General features: G+C 41.7%; 1 protein-coding gene across 3 annotated transcripts; it reads right to left on the reverse strand.

The window, feature by feature from the left end:
* Window positions 1–791: 791 nt before the first annotated feature.
* Window positions 792–17,584, reverse strand: LOC111871416 (valine--tRNA ligase). Of its 3 annotated transcripts, XM_033754240.1 has the most exons (18): window positions 17,395–17,584; window positions 16,848–17,055; window positions 16,031–16,277; window positions 13,866–14,094; window positions 12,061–12,240; window positions 11,795–11,919; window positions 11,320–11,465; window positions 10,546–10,662; window positions 9,030–9,279; window positions 7,704–7,817; window positions 7,021–7,128; window positions 6,232–6,391; window positions 5,625–5,914; window positions 4,435–4,644; window positions 3,613–3,724; window positions 2,752–2,930; window positions 1,594–1,743; window positions 792–913 (listed from the first exon to the last, which is right to left on the reverse strand). In XM_033754240.1, the coding sequence occupies exons 1-18, from the start codon at window positions 17,543–17,545 to the stop codon at window positions 830–832; spliced, it is 3,060 nt and encodes a 1,019-aa protein (XP_033610131.1). In that variant the 5' UTR covers window positions 17,546–17,584; the 3' UTR covers window positions 792–829. The 3 variants fall into 3 exon arrangements, 2 of the variants coding, with proteins under 2 accessions (XP_033610131.1, XP_033610132.1); XR_002844018.2 differs by lacking the exon at window positions 2,752–2,930 and having other exon boundaries at window positions 851–913; XM_033754241.1 differs by lacking the exons at window positions 792–913; window positions 1,594–1,743 and adding an exon at window positions 2,167–2,681 and having other exon boundaries at window positions 2,727–2,930.
* Between the last annotated feature and the right edge of the window lie 72 nt (window positions 17,585–17,656).

A 17,656-nucleotide genomic window follows, 5' to 3' on the forward strand; every position in this document is an offset into this window, starting at 1 on the left:
TCCCAGTGTCGTGACACAGTAAAATATCATCAGGAATCCTGCGGGAAACAAGAATGACTGTGCTGATGAGGTGCAGGAACAATTTACCTGACCTGACCAAACTCAGCACTTACCACTATTTACACCTGAGGATAACAATGAATAGAGATTTGCCTGTAAATGTTCCTGTAGGCCTTCATCGTGTGGTGACTGTAAACATTAACCATTTTTAATATTGTATGACAAATGGACCTTAAATCCACAGGGATAGGTTCAGAGTGCTACATTCAATTTAATAGGTTCAGGGACTTCTCTAGTAAGGGACAGTATGAGCCACGTGCATTTCTGCACGTGGATTGTAACTCTCTGAATATTTATCTGAATTAAAAAAAAAAAAAATTGCAATGAGGAAAATTATCTCAAAAGGCATAATATAAGCAGCAAAAAGTGTACTGGACATAAAATGTGTTTCATTTTTCTACACAACTCCTGTTCAGTGCATTTTCCAGTCCGATAAATATTCAATAAGTTATACCTAACACTCGCATAGACTCATAAAGCTCTTGATGTAAAGCGTGTGATTTTAAGAAAAATCTATTTTCATGTTGCTTCCGGCAGACAGACAGAGTGAAGCATTTTTAACACTTTTCACTGCGAACAACATAAAAACTGGTACATGACCAATGTTTAGCCAATGTGAGACAGTTCAGTGCCATTATAAGCACCCCACAACCAGATTCTATCGACGAATGAGAAGCTATGACAACATGACATGAAGAAAGGATAACATCAGGTAACATAAAACACGTAAAAAGAGAATGAAAACTTGTATTATATTTACATAAAGTAATTATGAGTCTGTATTATTTACTTGTCTTCTCAGTGAGTCCCTCAGTTCTCTCACACATCTCAGCTCGTTTCTCAAACTCTGGATCTGCGGACACAAACAGAACACATAACCATCCTGCCATTTACACCTCTCATTTCTGCACCTAACACCACACGTGTTTCAGCACTTAACAGAGCATCATTATGTAAACCACAGCGAAAAAAACAACAGCAAATTACAAATTTAAAAAGATTTGGAAGAAGCAGATGCAGCCTAACTGAGGAACTATCTGGAGGGACTGAGACAAACCAAAAATATGCCAAAGCCAAAGTGCCAGTCAAAATTTGATCCAAGTGCTTCCTGTATAAGTCTGGAGCATTATTTTTGTACAGTTTATTTAATGACGTCATCATTGATCCAGACTGTATAGCATCAAAGGGTAGGACAGTCAGTGACAATGAATAGGAATCAATGCGAAAGGAATTGCTTGTGACCATGAAAAGCATGAATCATGACAGTCACTGGCTGAGATATGAACTGAGCATGAGCTGAACATAAGTTGAAGTGTTACAGCTTCACCCAACTTGCTCAGTCTGATGTCCTGAACATGTATAACAGATACTTCCATCTACTTCTAGGTTTTCAGATGTCTCGCTCTCCTTTGGGATGATGTATGTTTACTGCTTTTGGCTGTCTGCTATCTCGCATCCTATTTACGTGCTGCTTCCAATTTACCTGGCAGTACTTTACAGAGAACACCTTGACTGTTACACTCGATATCTCACCTTGAGCGAGTGAGCCTCCTGCACATGCCGTGGAGCCTTACTCTTGTAGCCGCTAGCACTGGTAATGTTCGTCATCTTCACCAGCTCCTTCATCAATGTCTCCTCCTGCTTGCAGGCCTGTGCATCCTCCTGGGAAGCAGCTACCGATCGCTGCCCAAGAGTCGAGACAACAGGCATGAGATACAGAAACCACTCACCACAAGAAATGCTATAAAATCCTATAGAACTAGGGGAATGCTGTAGAAAAAAGCAGGTTAAACTTTTATAATAAAGGATGAAAGATTTTTTTTTTCTGTGGCCTGTAGTCCGCAAGCGAACTATACCGACCAAGCAACCACCTCTTGTCAGCGAAGTTAGTGCCAATTCTTGCGGATAGAGGAGGTCACGTGGTCAGCACAACAGATCCCCACAGCCGCTAATCTCAGTTTTCTAGACCAGATCCGCTATTTCCTTGAAATATCTTCACAATTATCCTCACGAGGCAGAGTGGACCCTGTTCCAGACCCAGTACTTCTCACAAAATGTGGTAGCGCCGGGAATCGAACCCGGAACCTCTTTCTCTGTAGCCAGGAACTCTGACCACTAGACCACGGAGGCAGTCTTGGTAGAAAAACATAAATAAAATATAAACCAAAAGGAAAAACAGACTCTTAGACGGTCAAAGAATGAGAAGTCATCATAAATAAGATTCATACCCTACCTTCTGGTCACATTTACACATATATATATATATATATGGTACTGTCTGCTCCAATTCAGTTTCAGATGCAATAATCTTCCAGGAATGCTGATGGAGGTGTCACATGATGTATTTCATGTATGCTGACCGCAGTGTATGATAACAGATGGCACAGCACATTGCAGCTAGGATTCTCTCCCTTTAAGTTACATGTATTTACAGGTTGAGAGATGCCAAGCTCAGGAATGCTGCGGCCACAGGGAAGCACACTCCCTCACATGCACTTCAGGCTTCCAAGGAAAAAGTCCATGAGGTATTTAAGAAAATGTGGTAATAGTTACGTACTTACCTCCAACCTAACTACCTCTCTACTGGTAGATGCCACATTAATATAATCACAAAAGCTGACCTCTCTACTGGTAGATGCCACATTAATATAATCACAAAAGCTGACCATGGACAGACACAAAGCAGACTACCTTCACAACGAGATGCACGCAGCCACTTGGTCCCACAGCCTCAGACACGCAGCTGTCCCTTTGTACTGGAGATTCATATGCTGATAAGACAATATCACCACAACCCGCCAATGCCTTCATGACAAGCAAGTGCTCGCTGTACACTTCCTGCTCCAACGCTGAGGATGTCACAATGTGAACTACAAGTAAACATGAATCTGTTTCACACAGACAGAGAATTTCTTAATTTCAGTGAACACAGACTGGGGAGGTAACATCTTAAACCCACATGACAGATACACGTAATCATGCCGCAGCTCAGGTGGTTAGTTGATGGCTTCTCACTGCAAAAGCCTACGTTCAATACCAGGGAAGTCCATGTGTGATTTATGGTACACCACATGGCAACTGGAGCTTGTTTCTTTACAAGTACTTTCGTTTTCCCCTACCAATTCTCATTCCAACAATGTTCTACTCTCGGGCCCACTTGCAGCCTGTGTACCAAGGGACTCAGTCTCACCCCACCAAAAGAATAAAAGTTAAAATGTCCCTGTTTAATTAAGCACCACATAAGGACATGGGGAGAGTGGGGGTACGGTCACAGGAATTTGTAACCCTTGCACTAGACAGAAGTGAGTGACAGCTTGACACTCTGGCCACTTAATCCCTGGTACCCATTTTCAGTCTGCAGAGTCCTTTTCTGGCAAAAATCATTCTTTATTTTCACTCCATCACTAGACAGAGGATCCCAGGTTCAGTCTCCCAGTTGACCATGTTACATGCGCATGAACATTACCAAAGCGAAACGAGGTTTTTTAAATTCTTACCAGAACATAGCAAACTATTTCATTCTGACACTGCTGCCAACCATTAATAACTAACCTTCTGGTTTATCTCTGATGCTGTGTCTTGTCTTCAAGCGTCGAACGGCACTGATCATGTTTATCATAAGCTGGACTTCATTTTCCAAGTTAACGTCTCTCCAGACCTCCCACTGCAAAACACAAGCAAGTTACATGAGTAAGATTTGAGGCTTTCACAGCAGTGACTATGAAGAAAGCAGTCTTCTGGACCACATATACACGGTGCCAAATCCCAGAAGACTGCTTTCTTCAAGTTACATGAGGCATGATGTCCTTGCTGGCTTCATCAGACAAAGACCTTCTTGAGAAGCTAAAAGTTGTTCAACTAGTGAAGAAATTTCTAACTTAATGTTGGCTCTGAATCTCAGGTGGGGTCAATGTCTGTCTGTCTTAAACTTTTGAACCAGCTGTGTCTTTTTTTATCAGCTTAATGTGAATATTAAGCCATGGAATGCTATCGCAGCATGATGATTTCAAATTCCTGCAACCAGTAATAACAATACAGTGGATGTGCAAACTTATCTCAAACAAATCTCAAACGGTTTACGACTTCTGGTCAGAACTCCCATATTGTCTCTCTGAAACATCTCTGGGGGTATATCATGCACTGTACAAACAACCTCATGGAAGAAAAGTCTTATGCATTCAATGAGATCCCAGGTACAGCAATTTTGGTTCCCATCATCTGACGAGAACAGATTCTAGTGACTTTCTAATGACGACGTAACAACCTAAATCACTATCTGATGATGACTCACAGTCGCAGAAGTTCTAGAAAGACATTCACATGCAGACATGCATTCGAAGTGCCCTCAATAGACCAGCTGCCAGCGGACTGTACCTGTTGGGATGTCGGATATGGCGCCACGATGATACTCTCGCTGCAGTGGTGGCCCTCGAGGTGGGGCAGGTGTTGGTACAGCTCCTCCGTTACGAACGGCATGAAAGGACTTAGGGCATGAATAGCCGTATCTAAGCAACCGAGCAATGTCCTGCATGCCATCACAGCTGCCTGCACGTCTGGCCCTTTCACCACTGGCTTTGTGGTCTCCTGTAACAAGAACGGCACGGTGTACTTGATGGCCATAAGACCCCCCACCCTTAATGGCATTATTCACCATTTTCCCAAGATTCTCCGAACCATATTCTTCTTCTTCTTGCATTGTTACTTTTAAACATCTCCATCAACAAAAATACTGATCTCTTCCTTCTTCCTGCAATATTTCCTTTCTGATTCCTTGCCAGCTCTCTCTCTCTTGTTGATGTCTTGCAGTACCTGGCTATACAGTCTTATTTTAGGTCATACCATTAGTCTCTTTCCTTTAAATTTGAATCTGAATCCCCTTCTCTGTATCCTTGCTCTGTCCATTCCTCTTACACGTCCAAATCACTTTAATTATATCTCTTCTATGTCAACATATACTGAACTCCATTTTCTCTAGAGACTTCATTTCTAATCCCATTACTTCTTGCTTTTCCTCAAACACTTCATGCATGGAGGCATATAGAGGTTCACTAAGCCTTATTTGATAACACTGTCAGCACCTCTATCTATACAACGAATTGGAAGGGATGTGGAAGGAAGTGCTCATGACCTAATTCGGGCACTATCCTGGCGTTTGCCAAGGGGGAATGGGCTACAAGCTATTTGGGGGGGGGGGTGTCTGGTATTCTTCACATTCCTGGAAGCTTTATCTTTGTTAGAGATGAGGAGTTGAATTCATTAGAAGAAAACCTACGCACACACTTGACCAGACATTCAACTCAAAACCCTCCAAATGACAATTCAGTGCCGTAACCCAAATAAAACCACATCCCAGTAAATATCTGTGCCTCTACACAGCTGACACAAAATTGAATGGCACCTCTGCGTCAGATCTACAGTGCCTGGCGACACTGGTCAACATCCCACCATCAACTTCACATTTTCTCGCCAACAAACAGTGGGAGAAATGAAAAAGCAGTCATTTCTGCTTATGCTTCTCTGGCACCACTAATGGCCATGTCTCAATTCCCCATATATTTACTTACGAGGTAGATATCACAGAATTCGCTATACAGAAACGTCTTCAGGGCTGACGTAGCAAAGTGAAAATCTGATGTGCCCAGCGCCTTGTTGACCTCCGACACCATGTGAGCTAAGCGACTCAGAATCCATCTGTCCAATTTACTAAGGTCTCCTCGGGAAGTGTCCAAGTCACAGCACAAAGCAGCAGGAAATCTCTCGAGATGCATTCTGGTGTATTTGCTGGCTTGCCATATCTTGTTGCAGAACAGTTTGTTTGCATGGCACTGCTGTACATCGAAAGTGATGAAGTGACCTGAAAAGATAAATGTTAAGATAATAAGTTAGAAAACGTACACAAAGCATAATGATTCTGGTGTGTTTGCTCTGTTGCTGTTTCGAGATATTCGATTTGTGAATGCGAACTTTTTACACTCTCCTACAATCAGCACAGAACAGATAAGTTTGAGCAGCATAAAGCTCAGTCCGATAGCGCCATCTCATTTGCCAATATCAAAACTGGATAATTCAGGGATGTTTGTACGATAAAAGTTAAATGAAAGAAAAAATTTGACAAATATATGAAAAGAATTCTATTCAATTTATGTTCTCCCCTTTGAACATTTTACCTACTTTTAATGTTTGCTGAGCAGAGAGTGAATCTAAGGGCATCTGCTCCACATTCCGCAATTCCTTTTGGGAACATCTTCATCTGACCGTCTAGCGTCTTCTCCAGTTCCGATGCAGACAGCAACCCAGACTCAAAATGTTTGTGTGCTTGAAGGTTCAGGTCCTGGAGAAAGAGATCTGAACCTGTTAACCTGAACAGTGCTGCAGTTAACCCTCAGCCAAGCTCACCCAAAGAACTACCTGCTGAAATGCCAAAGTTGCCTGGGGATACATGACCAAGTTTCACATCCATGTAAAACATTGTTAACAAACTATTTACTAGACATGAATAAGAATGAATTATCAGTTCAAAGCAAGAATTTGCAAATATTTTACGATCTGAGCTGACAATTTTTTCTACTAGACCAATCTTGTTCTCTGTGATCACAGTTTGTATCATTAGTGACCTTTTCAGAATGTACCCATGGTACTACTTTTTCAACTAAAACCTCTCATAAATCTCTGTATTAAAAACCATATATTCTACAGCAATGTTTCACCATGGGCAGAAAGAAAAGGGAGGGGGAGACATTTTGTTGATTGGTTAGTTCATGGTACAGCTGACAGTCATTATCACTCTGATAGATCAGTCTGCATGCAAATGCGCAAAGTAAAAGCACTTATCTGAAAACCCGCAAAGTTCAAGAATGAAAAATCAACGTTTGAACCGAGGTTTTTTTCTTTTCATAATTTGATACTTCCACACGTCTGCCATTTACTGTTCCCCATTTGAATTACCAGCTGTAACCGTACCTCCAGTGAGATGCCTGAAATAATATCTTCAGGAAATACAACATTTCCTAGGCTCTTTGACATTTTCCTTCCTTGAGAGTCACAGATAATTCCATGCAGCAAAATATTCTGCAAGAGAAAATCAACTGATCAGATCCTATCACACAGTGACTCCAGACACACTCTCCGACACAGCAACAGACACCCAGCACGTGAACATTAACACTGACAAATTTATTCTGTAAAACCACTGTTTCTATGAGTGAACACTTACAACTCAATGTCAATGTCAGCAGTGTACGCTGCTGTTGCTAAGCGAGCACAAGATGGGTTCCAAAGCTGATGGATCAAATATAAATTACACTTTTATATAAGCCAGAAACTGAACAGGTTAGGCCCAAGACTTGTGTTCAGCAGCTGATCAACTTGAATCTCAACCTCAGCACTGGCCATCCTGACTAACTTGTCTTTTGTTGGTGGTTCTCCTCAGTCCCTCCAGGCAAATTTTGGCTATCACTGCATCTTTCCAAAACCTTTCAAATGCATCACCCCACTTTTTGACTCCACACAGTCTAGTCACAGACAGCATCGTAAAATAGAAAAGTTAAAAATGTGACTTTAGCCACCTGACAAATATGACACAGTGAGTTTTTCTTAAAAATAAAGATACAAATTTCTGATGTCATTTTCTACACATTGCATACCTTAAATGGCAGCTGCCCTGTGAGTTGAGCTCCGAGCATCACCATGCGGGCCACCCAGAAGAACAGTATGTCATGCCCAGTCTCCATGAGCGTCAGGGGGTAATACTTGTCAGTCTGCAAAGTCAATACTGACCTCAACTAAGAGTAACATTGCAGCCACTACATCACAGACACAAAAGGCAAAGCTACTGCCACGGAATCCCACCGGGGTTGTGAGACAGATTCATTCATTCATTCATTCATTCATTCATTTCCATTATTTTCCATATATCCATACAGGTAACAAACCTAGGATGTGGAAATGGTTCCTTTGAAAATAGATATATCAAGATACATATACAAAATTACATGAGTCGCATAATCAAAATCACTTACATTAATTAACATAAATAATAATATAAAGTGAAAAATGTAATAAGATTTTAATTAATAAACATAAAACTTGAATTAATACAATTTTATTTAAATTAGCTATATTAACTGAATTAAATACATTACAAATTTACACACTTATGACCAATTATGTTGATAATATTCATTCACGGAATAAAAATAATGATCATATAAAAACTTTTCTCACCAGTAGCCAACATTTTTACTGTTTGAGGAAGATGATTAAGAACTTGAATACCTGCTATGTATGTACCTTTATTGTATTTTGGTAGGTTAACTGCAGGTAAATATAAATTATTGAGGGCTGTAGTTTTATATTTGTGAATCTCATTGTTAAAATTAAATAAATATTTCTTATTAATTGTGTATGAAGGTAATGACTATATGTACTGAGAGCAGCCCCTCATTATTTGCATTACTGTCGAGGCTCCCACATTTTCTAGACAACAGGCTCACAGTTGGCAGTAAGGTTGTCAGCCTCACACGCCAGCCAGCCCTTTACCCACAGGAAAATTTCTGGTACTCATTTCTGTTAGAGGCTGAGTTGTCACCAGGGCCATAGTGCGGCTGGAAGGATTACGTCAATTGAAAAATCCAGTGACCTCATCAGGAATCGAAGCCATGACCTTCTGGCTTGTAGCATAGTGTCTCAAGCAGCTACAGCAGCTCGTGCCGCAATTATACACAAACACAGTTGAAATAAATGGCTTTGACACTGCAGATGGAATCAGCAAGTTCCTTGGAAACATATACTCCAGCCATTACACTCCATTTTAGTGACATGCCCATAATATGTTCAACATTGAAGTCCAGCTGTCAGGAGAAAACCATTTGCTCATACAAGAAACAGACAGCTGTGTTTGACGATATACAGAAATCATCAAAACTGTCACCAGGAATTATGACAATAATAAAACTACAGCTGTTTCACACCTTTTCTGGCCAGCCCAAAGCCGAAAATGGGAAGAGGGCTGAGGAGAACCAGGTGTCAAGAACATCAACATCTTGGCGTACACTCAAGATGTCAGACTCGAGCACATTCAGCCTTCTGGCAGCTTTGTGTCTCGCCTCATCAACACTTCGAGCTGCGACCCAGATACTCGACTGGAGGTTCATGATGCTCGAACATTCGTATGCTGGAATCTGGTGCCCCCACCACAGCTGACGAGACACACACCAGTCTCTGCAAATGTGAGCTACAACTAAATATCAGAGTAACACGTTTTTAAATCATGTGCTTCACGGCTATCACAGTAACAGGATTCTTGTTTACGTTCTTACGGTATCATTCCTACTTTACATAGGTCGACGGACAAAAGTCTCCAGTCTCTTCCTTCCTCGCTCTCTTCCAATTCATTTCCTTTTCAGACTTTATCTCATACAAACAGAAAACTTAAGTACATATTCATATTCTGTCACCAGAATGTGGCACTACACCATAATACAACAGCAGCTAAACAATTCTTCAAAATACAAGACTAGGATTTTCAAAGAGGAGAAGATTTATACTGAAATTTTGTAAGTTATGACCAGGCCCCAGATTTTGACGACCTGAATATATTTAAAAAAATGACCAAAAAAATCCAGAAAAATTACATAAAATATGACCCAAAAATGTAGTATGCAGGGCCCAGATTTTCATGACGTGAAAATATTTAAAAAATGACCTAAAGGAGAAAAGAAAAAGCACTTCACTTCCATGTTATTCACATTTCAGAAAACATATGAAGAAAAATTGCCTAAAATGGCAAGAATTTTCACTTCTCCGTGGTTGTCCAGACTGGCTCTGAGGCTCACCCAGCCTCCTATCCAATGGGTACTGGGGGCTCTTTCTCTAGATGACAAAGCGGCCAGGGCATGAAAATAACCACAAACCTCCTATTAGTGGTGAGGTCAAGAAAATGTGGATGTATACATCCACTGCCCCATACACCTTCATGGCATAGTGCTTAATTACTTAAGCACAGGGACAATTTTACTTTACCTTTCTATGTTCTATATCAATTTACTTCTTCTGGATTTACAGTTTATTTGTTGCAGTACCTTGTTTCTTCCATACAGTTCTATATTGGCATGAGGCCTGGTTCAGGCAAAGGCTAATGAGATGACAATAAATTTAAAAATAAATAATGCCCTTTTCTCCACCTTTCCGCCACTACATACCATGGATATTTATGTTTAAAAACAAAATCCAGAGTCTAACTTTGTGGACATGTTACTGGAGGCAAATTCTGAGGTTAGGTTTCAATGTCTGCTTTTACAAAACTAACAATGGCACAGGGACAACTATAGCTTTACCAACAACAGCATAACTAACATGGCGGACAACTTGGTGGCATATTTTAAAGTTACTTGGGTTGTATGCAAGTATCAAAAAATGTGAAAAGAAGACAATGCCACGGGTGAGAACACAACATTACAATGGAACTCTGATGATGCACAGACTTACCTCACATCATGCAGCCAATCGTACCAAGTTTTCTCGAACTCGGGTGGGTCAATCTTTAATTCTCCTTCTTGCACTGCTCTGAGAGCCCGATATGCCATTTCATTCACGTTAACAAACCTGAAAAGCAAACCATTGCCTCAGCCACAGTTAAATAAACAGCATGTTTCTTACATATTATGGCATAAGACACAACTTTTAATGCAGTTCTATATTCTTTCCCCATGATTTATTTATAACGCTGTCAGCGTCTCGATTATAAAGCACTGATTCGTGGGATGACTGATAAATTGGAAAAGATTTGGAAGGAAGTGGCAGGTGACAGCCTAATTAAGGTATTGTCCTAGCGTGTGCCTCGATGGGCTGAGAAAAATTCAGTAAGGATAGTTTGTATCCCAACCAAGATTCGAACTGGGCACCTACTCACTGTAAGTCTGTAGTGTTAGTATTATTTCAGCCCACATTACAATATCTGTAACAGTGACCAAATCCTCCCCCCTTTACACGTCTAGTGACCTTGATGGATGGTAGCCCTATGGGCGAGTTTTGTTTCCTTACGGTTTGTGGTTCATCTAGACTCCCATCCAGTCTACCGCAGGCTCCTTCACCCTGGGTGAACTGGCCACAGTGTGAAGCTGACCACTCACCTCTTTCTAACACTTCAGGGCGAGAAAGCGTAGCGTGATACCTCCACAAAATGCCCAACAGTCATGCTGGGGTGCAGTGCCAATTCCTTAACTTTCACGATGAAGCGTATTCACAAAGTCAGACACTTACCACTGAGGTTTCACAAGCAGCTCGATGACATCCCCTGATCTGCTACAAAATGGAACCTTCATTGTGTGATTCTGCTTCCCTCTCAGCAGATCCAGTGCAGCCAACTGCTCCACTATGCATTTCCTTCCTTCAAACCGCTTCAAGTTCTGAAATATTGGTTCACTTTCTTCACTGGCCTCCTCTCATGACATAAACCCTTAAAAATCTTACACAATATTTGAGGCCTTCATGGTAGCAAGTATTGAGCCTGTGGACTTCTCGGTTGCGGCACAGCATACCCTTGTACGTGAATATAAACGCCAGAGAAAGACTTGTTGCCAACATCTTCAGGGTCAAAGTGCACTCCTCTGAAATACTGACGTCAATCTAATGGACTACACAGAATTACAAGATAATTATGAGAGTCATGCAAAGCCTGTGTAACATGTTGACATATGCACTGTGACGATGCAACAGATAAGACACCAATACTCACAGAAAACACACCACACTTCTCATTCAGTTCCCCTTTTTCATTGATAACGGAAACCATTTCCAGGTTATGCCTCTTCCCAACCTCAAAATCAACAGAGTCATGTGCCGGGGTTATCTTAACAGCTCCTGAAAGCAGACAAACAGTTCTTACCTATTTTTAGCTCATACTGTATCCAGTAATCACATATAGGAGATTTGCGGAGAGTCCGTTCAACAGAACGCTTCAGTCACATAACCATCGTCAGTAAAAATACTTTGTGTAGTCACCTGTTCCCAGATCTGGGTCAACAAAATCATCACAGATGACAGGGATTCTCTGTTCTCGGAAAGGGTGCCAGACATGTTCGCCAATCAGACTCTTGTACCTGGAATCTAGAGGGTGCACGGCAACTGCAGTGTCTCCCAGCATTGTCTCTGGTCGTGTGGTGGATACCACAATCTCTCCGTCTAGAACAGATTGTATGGTAAAACAGAAGAAGCAACAATACAATCAACTTTACGAAAGCGTTTTGGAAGGGTCTTCTGTTCCTCTCTTTCTAGCCCTCAATCCTTGCTACTGCAGCCCTTAAAAGGGACATTCTTATTCACCACTTGATGTTCCCTACACATCATTTCAGATTTGAGGTTCCCATGGCAGCGAATGGTGATGTGATGCTGTGTAGTCTGGTAGACAGGAGACAAGTTATGGGATAACCTGCTGGCTCTGTATAGTGTTACAATCACTTCCACGCTGACAACATGGGATGTGATGTCTTGTATTCCAGTAAAAGTAAACTGATTTTTGGAAGAATGTACTACCTCCATCTTCAAACCCTTATGGCTTCTACACAAGAAACAGGGGCAATGTGTGCCCTCCGGAAAGTTAGGAACCTTTTAAATATCAAGAGATCTGTGACATGGGTGTCCCTGGACAAGAGATCAATATTCTCAGAGGTCACAGTATCAGTCATTCTTAGCAAGAAAAGTGTATATGTACACGTGTCCTATTCTGAACGGTTTCCAAGATAATGCTGTTTCACTGTACACTGTACAGACAAGCAACACGCCATGTCCTCACACGAGTTGCACCGAGATAGAGCTGTTTCACTACACAATACACTGTACACTGTACAGACGAACAACACGCCATGTCCTCACACGAGTTGCACTGAGACAGAGCTATTTCAATACAGAATACACTGTACAGACGAGCAACACGCCATGTCCTCACATGAGGTGCAAAATGCACTGACGTTGCCGGTGGAATTTTCGAAAATGTATTATAGGAAAACTGTACCAACTTTGTCACTTGAACAACAGATACTGGTATTAGAAACAGTACGCAATATCTCTTTCTTACGAACAACTTTGGAACTGGAGGAGGAGGAGAATAAGAAGAAGAAAGTTGTAATATAGAACCAAACATCTCGTCCCATGTCCATAAATCCATCTGTTCTTTGAAATGTGGCAACACAGTTGGCTGCTTTGTTTCAATAATGCACAGCTCTCCTCAGTTCAAACCTACTCTTTGTGTGTACTCGTTTCTCTGTGATTAACATGCTTATTTACCCGCCCTCTTTACCAAAGATATGTCTCAGAGGCCAACAGGAACCTCAGTGGCTACTGAGAGGGGTAAAAGAAAAATTTGTTTGCTATTACAACTGTTGTGTTTCTGAACATTATGCATGGGCCTGCTTTTATCTAAAACGCAACATTCCGGAGACAAGAGCCACTCTCTGAAACGTGTTTTAAACATAAAACAGGACATGTTTTAAATAAATACAGGCTTGATGGATAACGTACAGAAACACAACAGCTGTATTAATATACCACTGTCATAAACTTTTAGATATTATTTTCTGCTGCAGTTCTGTGTGTCTGACGAGGAAGTGAGCATATAATGGTCTAGGCTCGCAAAATAAGAGGTTTTGTATCTGCAGTTTACTAGTGATGATGTCAAGAGCGGAGTTACCAAAGTTGTCTCCTTGTTTCACCACAGTAAAGCGATAATCCATACTCCGTAGGAATACAAAATTATCTGTCACTGTTTTGGTTGTGCTTATTAAAAAATGGCAAAGTAAATGAGTCAGTACCTCTGTCACAAAGCTTGTATGCAAAGTTGGTAAGCACCCCAAACTCCACTGGTTCCACGTAGCCAGGGACGTTGATCGCTGTGGCTCCTTTCACTTCCTTGAAGTTTACTTCTATATCAGAGATTGCTGACTGCAGGCAGCATGACCAGTTCACCAGAGAATTGGCTCTATATATGAGATCAGCATCAAACAGACGCACAAAGCCTTCTGTGACAGCTTCTGACTGCACCTGCACAAATTTAGGTTCCATTAATGTTGAATGATTACAGCTTTATATAATAATAATAAATTTTACACACACACACACACACACACAATGCTACAACACATTCTTTGAGACCACGGTCAAACAAAGACCACTCCCACTTTATGTTCTGGACATCCTGCAACGAAACCTCAGCCTCATGATCATCTATCCTGACAGAGGTTATCAGTGGTTTTCCTCAGTTCTCCCAAGCAAATGACAGGATAGTACCTAAAATGTTGGCCACGGCCAATCCATTCCAGATCCTTCCCAATTAATTACTCATTAATCTTCCCACGGTTTGACGCTGTACACCGTGAAACCCCTACCTGAGGTTTGTTTGGGGTCCAGTGTATCTGAACACCCAGCTGAGGTAAATCTTCATTGGATGAAATTCAATCCAGAGATTACTGACTTTGGATCATCTAAACTGAATGGTAAACATGTGAAAACACTGAACATTAAATAGAAGTTCCATGATATTAAAGGTAAGGTAAAGTTGTCCCTGTGCTTAACTAATTAAGCACTATACCATGAAGGTGTATGGGGGAGCAGGTGTATAGAACCACATTTTCTTGACCTTGGCACTAGCTGGAGGTGAGTGGTCAGCTTCAACCCCCTGCTGCTTTAACCTCAGGGAAAGAGCTCCCAGTACCCATTGGATAGGAGGTTGGGTGGACCCCAGAGCCGGTCTGGACGATGTGGAGAAGAGAAAATTCTTAACTCTATCAGGACTCAAACTCCGACCTCTTGGTCACCCAGCCCACAGCCAATCGCTATACTGAGCTATCCCAGCTCACAGTACCATGATATTATATGAAGAAATTGGGCACTGAACAATAAGACCAGAGGTACCTGGCTTAACACTTGACACGTGCATCAGCTGTCATGTCTTAGAAGCAAATGCCAAGAAAGTACCTTCAAACAGTCCACTACCACTTCCTTCCCTTTTACCATACATAAACCATCTTCTCTCAACTAATTCACATTTGTGCGTGATGCGAGAACTGATAAGCTGCTCCTGTGAATTGCACAGCACACCAGAGACCTCTGAACCCAAGGCAAGATCTACACATCTCTGGTATCATGAAACACATACAAAGGAAACTAAGGTGAGGTCTGAGGTTTTCACAGCAGTGAGGCAGACACTGGTGGTTTCAGGATATGACAGCGGACTCTCAGTCAGAGGGTTCTGAGTCTAATCCTCAGTTAGGTCTGTGCGCAGATCTCTATCCTCACAAATATAAGCTACAACTTTCACAATGTGTAGAATACAGGGCTCTGCATGGCTCAAAGCCCACGCTAAACTGTCTCTCCTGCCAATCATCACTCTCATGATCACCGTATCATTTGGGGGTAACAGAATCTACCCCACTGGAGCCCCATCCTCCAATATGGATTCTATGAACCTGCCCAGGTCAGCAGAAGCCCTTAACAAACAAACATACCGTGACACTGTGAAACCTGGTCGATGGTTATCAGTCTCAGAGAAACATACTGCCTTGCACGCAACCTACTCTCTTCTAACTTGACTCACTTCCACCCTGAAGATGACAGCAGTATATCCCTCCTTCTGGACTATAAAGGGAAGCCAGTACACTAAGGCACAGGCTTGACAACTGGAGAATCATAACTGGACTCCTGGCAGGGGCAAGAGTCTTCCTTCCCCACCCTCCCCCCCAGATAAAGTGGCTGGGATATAAAGCTGATCACTCACCTTTGTCTAGAGGACAACTCTTCCCTATATGCCTTCAGGGTGTAAGTGCTTAATAATGGGAAAACTTTCACTGAGCTACACAGTGTCACAACAAGAAAACTCCAACCCAATTGGGTTGCAATAAAGATGGATTCCCTTCAGTAGCAGAGAAATGGTCTACAAAGCAACAAGGAACTGAACAACGAAACATTAGTGATTACCCACTGGGTCCAACGTGAACATTTCCTTCGACCAATCCAGCGACAGTCCCAGCCTTCTAAGCTGTGCAGCAATCAGTTTCCCCTTCTCTTCCTTCCATCGCCAGACCTCCTCCATGAATCTGTCGCGGCCAATATCGTGTCTCGTCAGTTTCTGCTCCTGCCACAACTTCTTCTCGACCACAACCTGAGTGGCTATGCCAGCGTGGTCCATGCCAGGGACCCACACAACCGAATGGCCCAGCATTCTGTGCCTGAAGAGAACAAAATGATACCAAATATCGTCATGAACGGATCAACTGGGAACGTTATGTGAATAAACGTCATGCAGAATTCCTAGTCCGCCTTCATACCACACTCTTCTGGGTTACACCACTGCGTATCAGCTCACAAGGCAGGATTTCTTTCAGAAACTATCCTAAATGTGCCAAAACCCTGTTTGTGAGTCGAGTAATTCCAAAGTTGAAACAGTGAGCCTCATACTGCCGATGAGTGACTCACTGTTCCTTGTAGCCTCAAAACACTTCTCTCATCATGAGATGAGCTCATAGTTCATGTATCTCAAGCAAGTTCACTGTTCTGAAAGGAAAAACTCTAATTATTTCTTATAGGAAGGAGTTCTTACTCCAGTTGTGCGTACATACGTTCATAAGTCATGCATTCATTTGTTGAGAACCAAACGTATTATAATTATGGCCTTCTGGGGTGTGGCACCCTGTAATCTGCCAACATTTCAGAGGAACCCACTGCTTCCAACTTCAGGGTATACCAGAACAACATAATCTTAAATGTCCAAAAATGCATGATAAGGTATCTGTAATTACCATCGTGCCAGCACATCTTGTATCGTGCATGTTAAGGCATGACCAAGGTGTAAACTGCCTGTCACATTTGGAGGAGGAAGAACCATGCTATATGGTTTTGCTGTGGCTGCTGTATTCGGTAAGAAATAGCCCTGTTTCTCCCACCAATTGTACCAGCTACTCTCAACATCCTTTGGATTGTACACTGCTGAAAATCTTGAGCTTGCACCTGGAAAAAAAATACACACCACTTCGAATTTGTTACAGAAAATCACGCATTCGTTAAAATATGGTGAGCGCGCCTCTGATGGATATTACGTGGTTCAAGATATTTCCTTTTGTAATAAAACCTCTGGGGTGATGACTATTTGAACGTCCACCAATGTACTTGAGTAATTTCAATCCAGTACATACCTTCAATACTTATTTTAAAAAGTCCACTTAAATCCAAAAAGTGGCCTTATGCCAGTAGATTTTTCTAACCTAAATTAAGTATTTATGTTTTGCATTCGTTAATAAATAAATAAAAAACAGCAACTCCGAGAACACCGACGTTTCTTTCCCGTACCTTTAACAATCCGATTTGTGTCTGTAGTAGCACAACGATCACTACAATACCTTATTTGACACTCATGTGCTTTGTACACTGCTTTAAATAACAAATATTCTTTACACGTGTTAAAAATGCGGCATTTTGAAATTACATCTCGGCACCCCATTTTCCCTCCCACACGGTAGCGGCAACGGACGTCTGTGGGATGGTGGGATCGTCCGTGATATCCGTGATCTCCGTGATTGCATTTTCTTCATTTGATCATTTCGATGTTGGT

The sequence above is a fragment of the Cryptotermes secundus genome, unplaced genomic scaffold (genome assembly GCF_002891405.2).
Source record: "Cryptotermes secundus unplaced genomic scaffold, Csec_1.0 scaffold261, whole genome shotgun sequence".
Taxonomy (NCBI): domain Eukaryota; kingdom Metazoa; phylum Arthropoda; class Insecta; order Blattodea; family Kalotermitidae; genus Cryptotermes; species Cryptotermes secundus.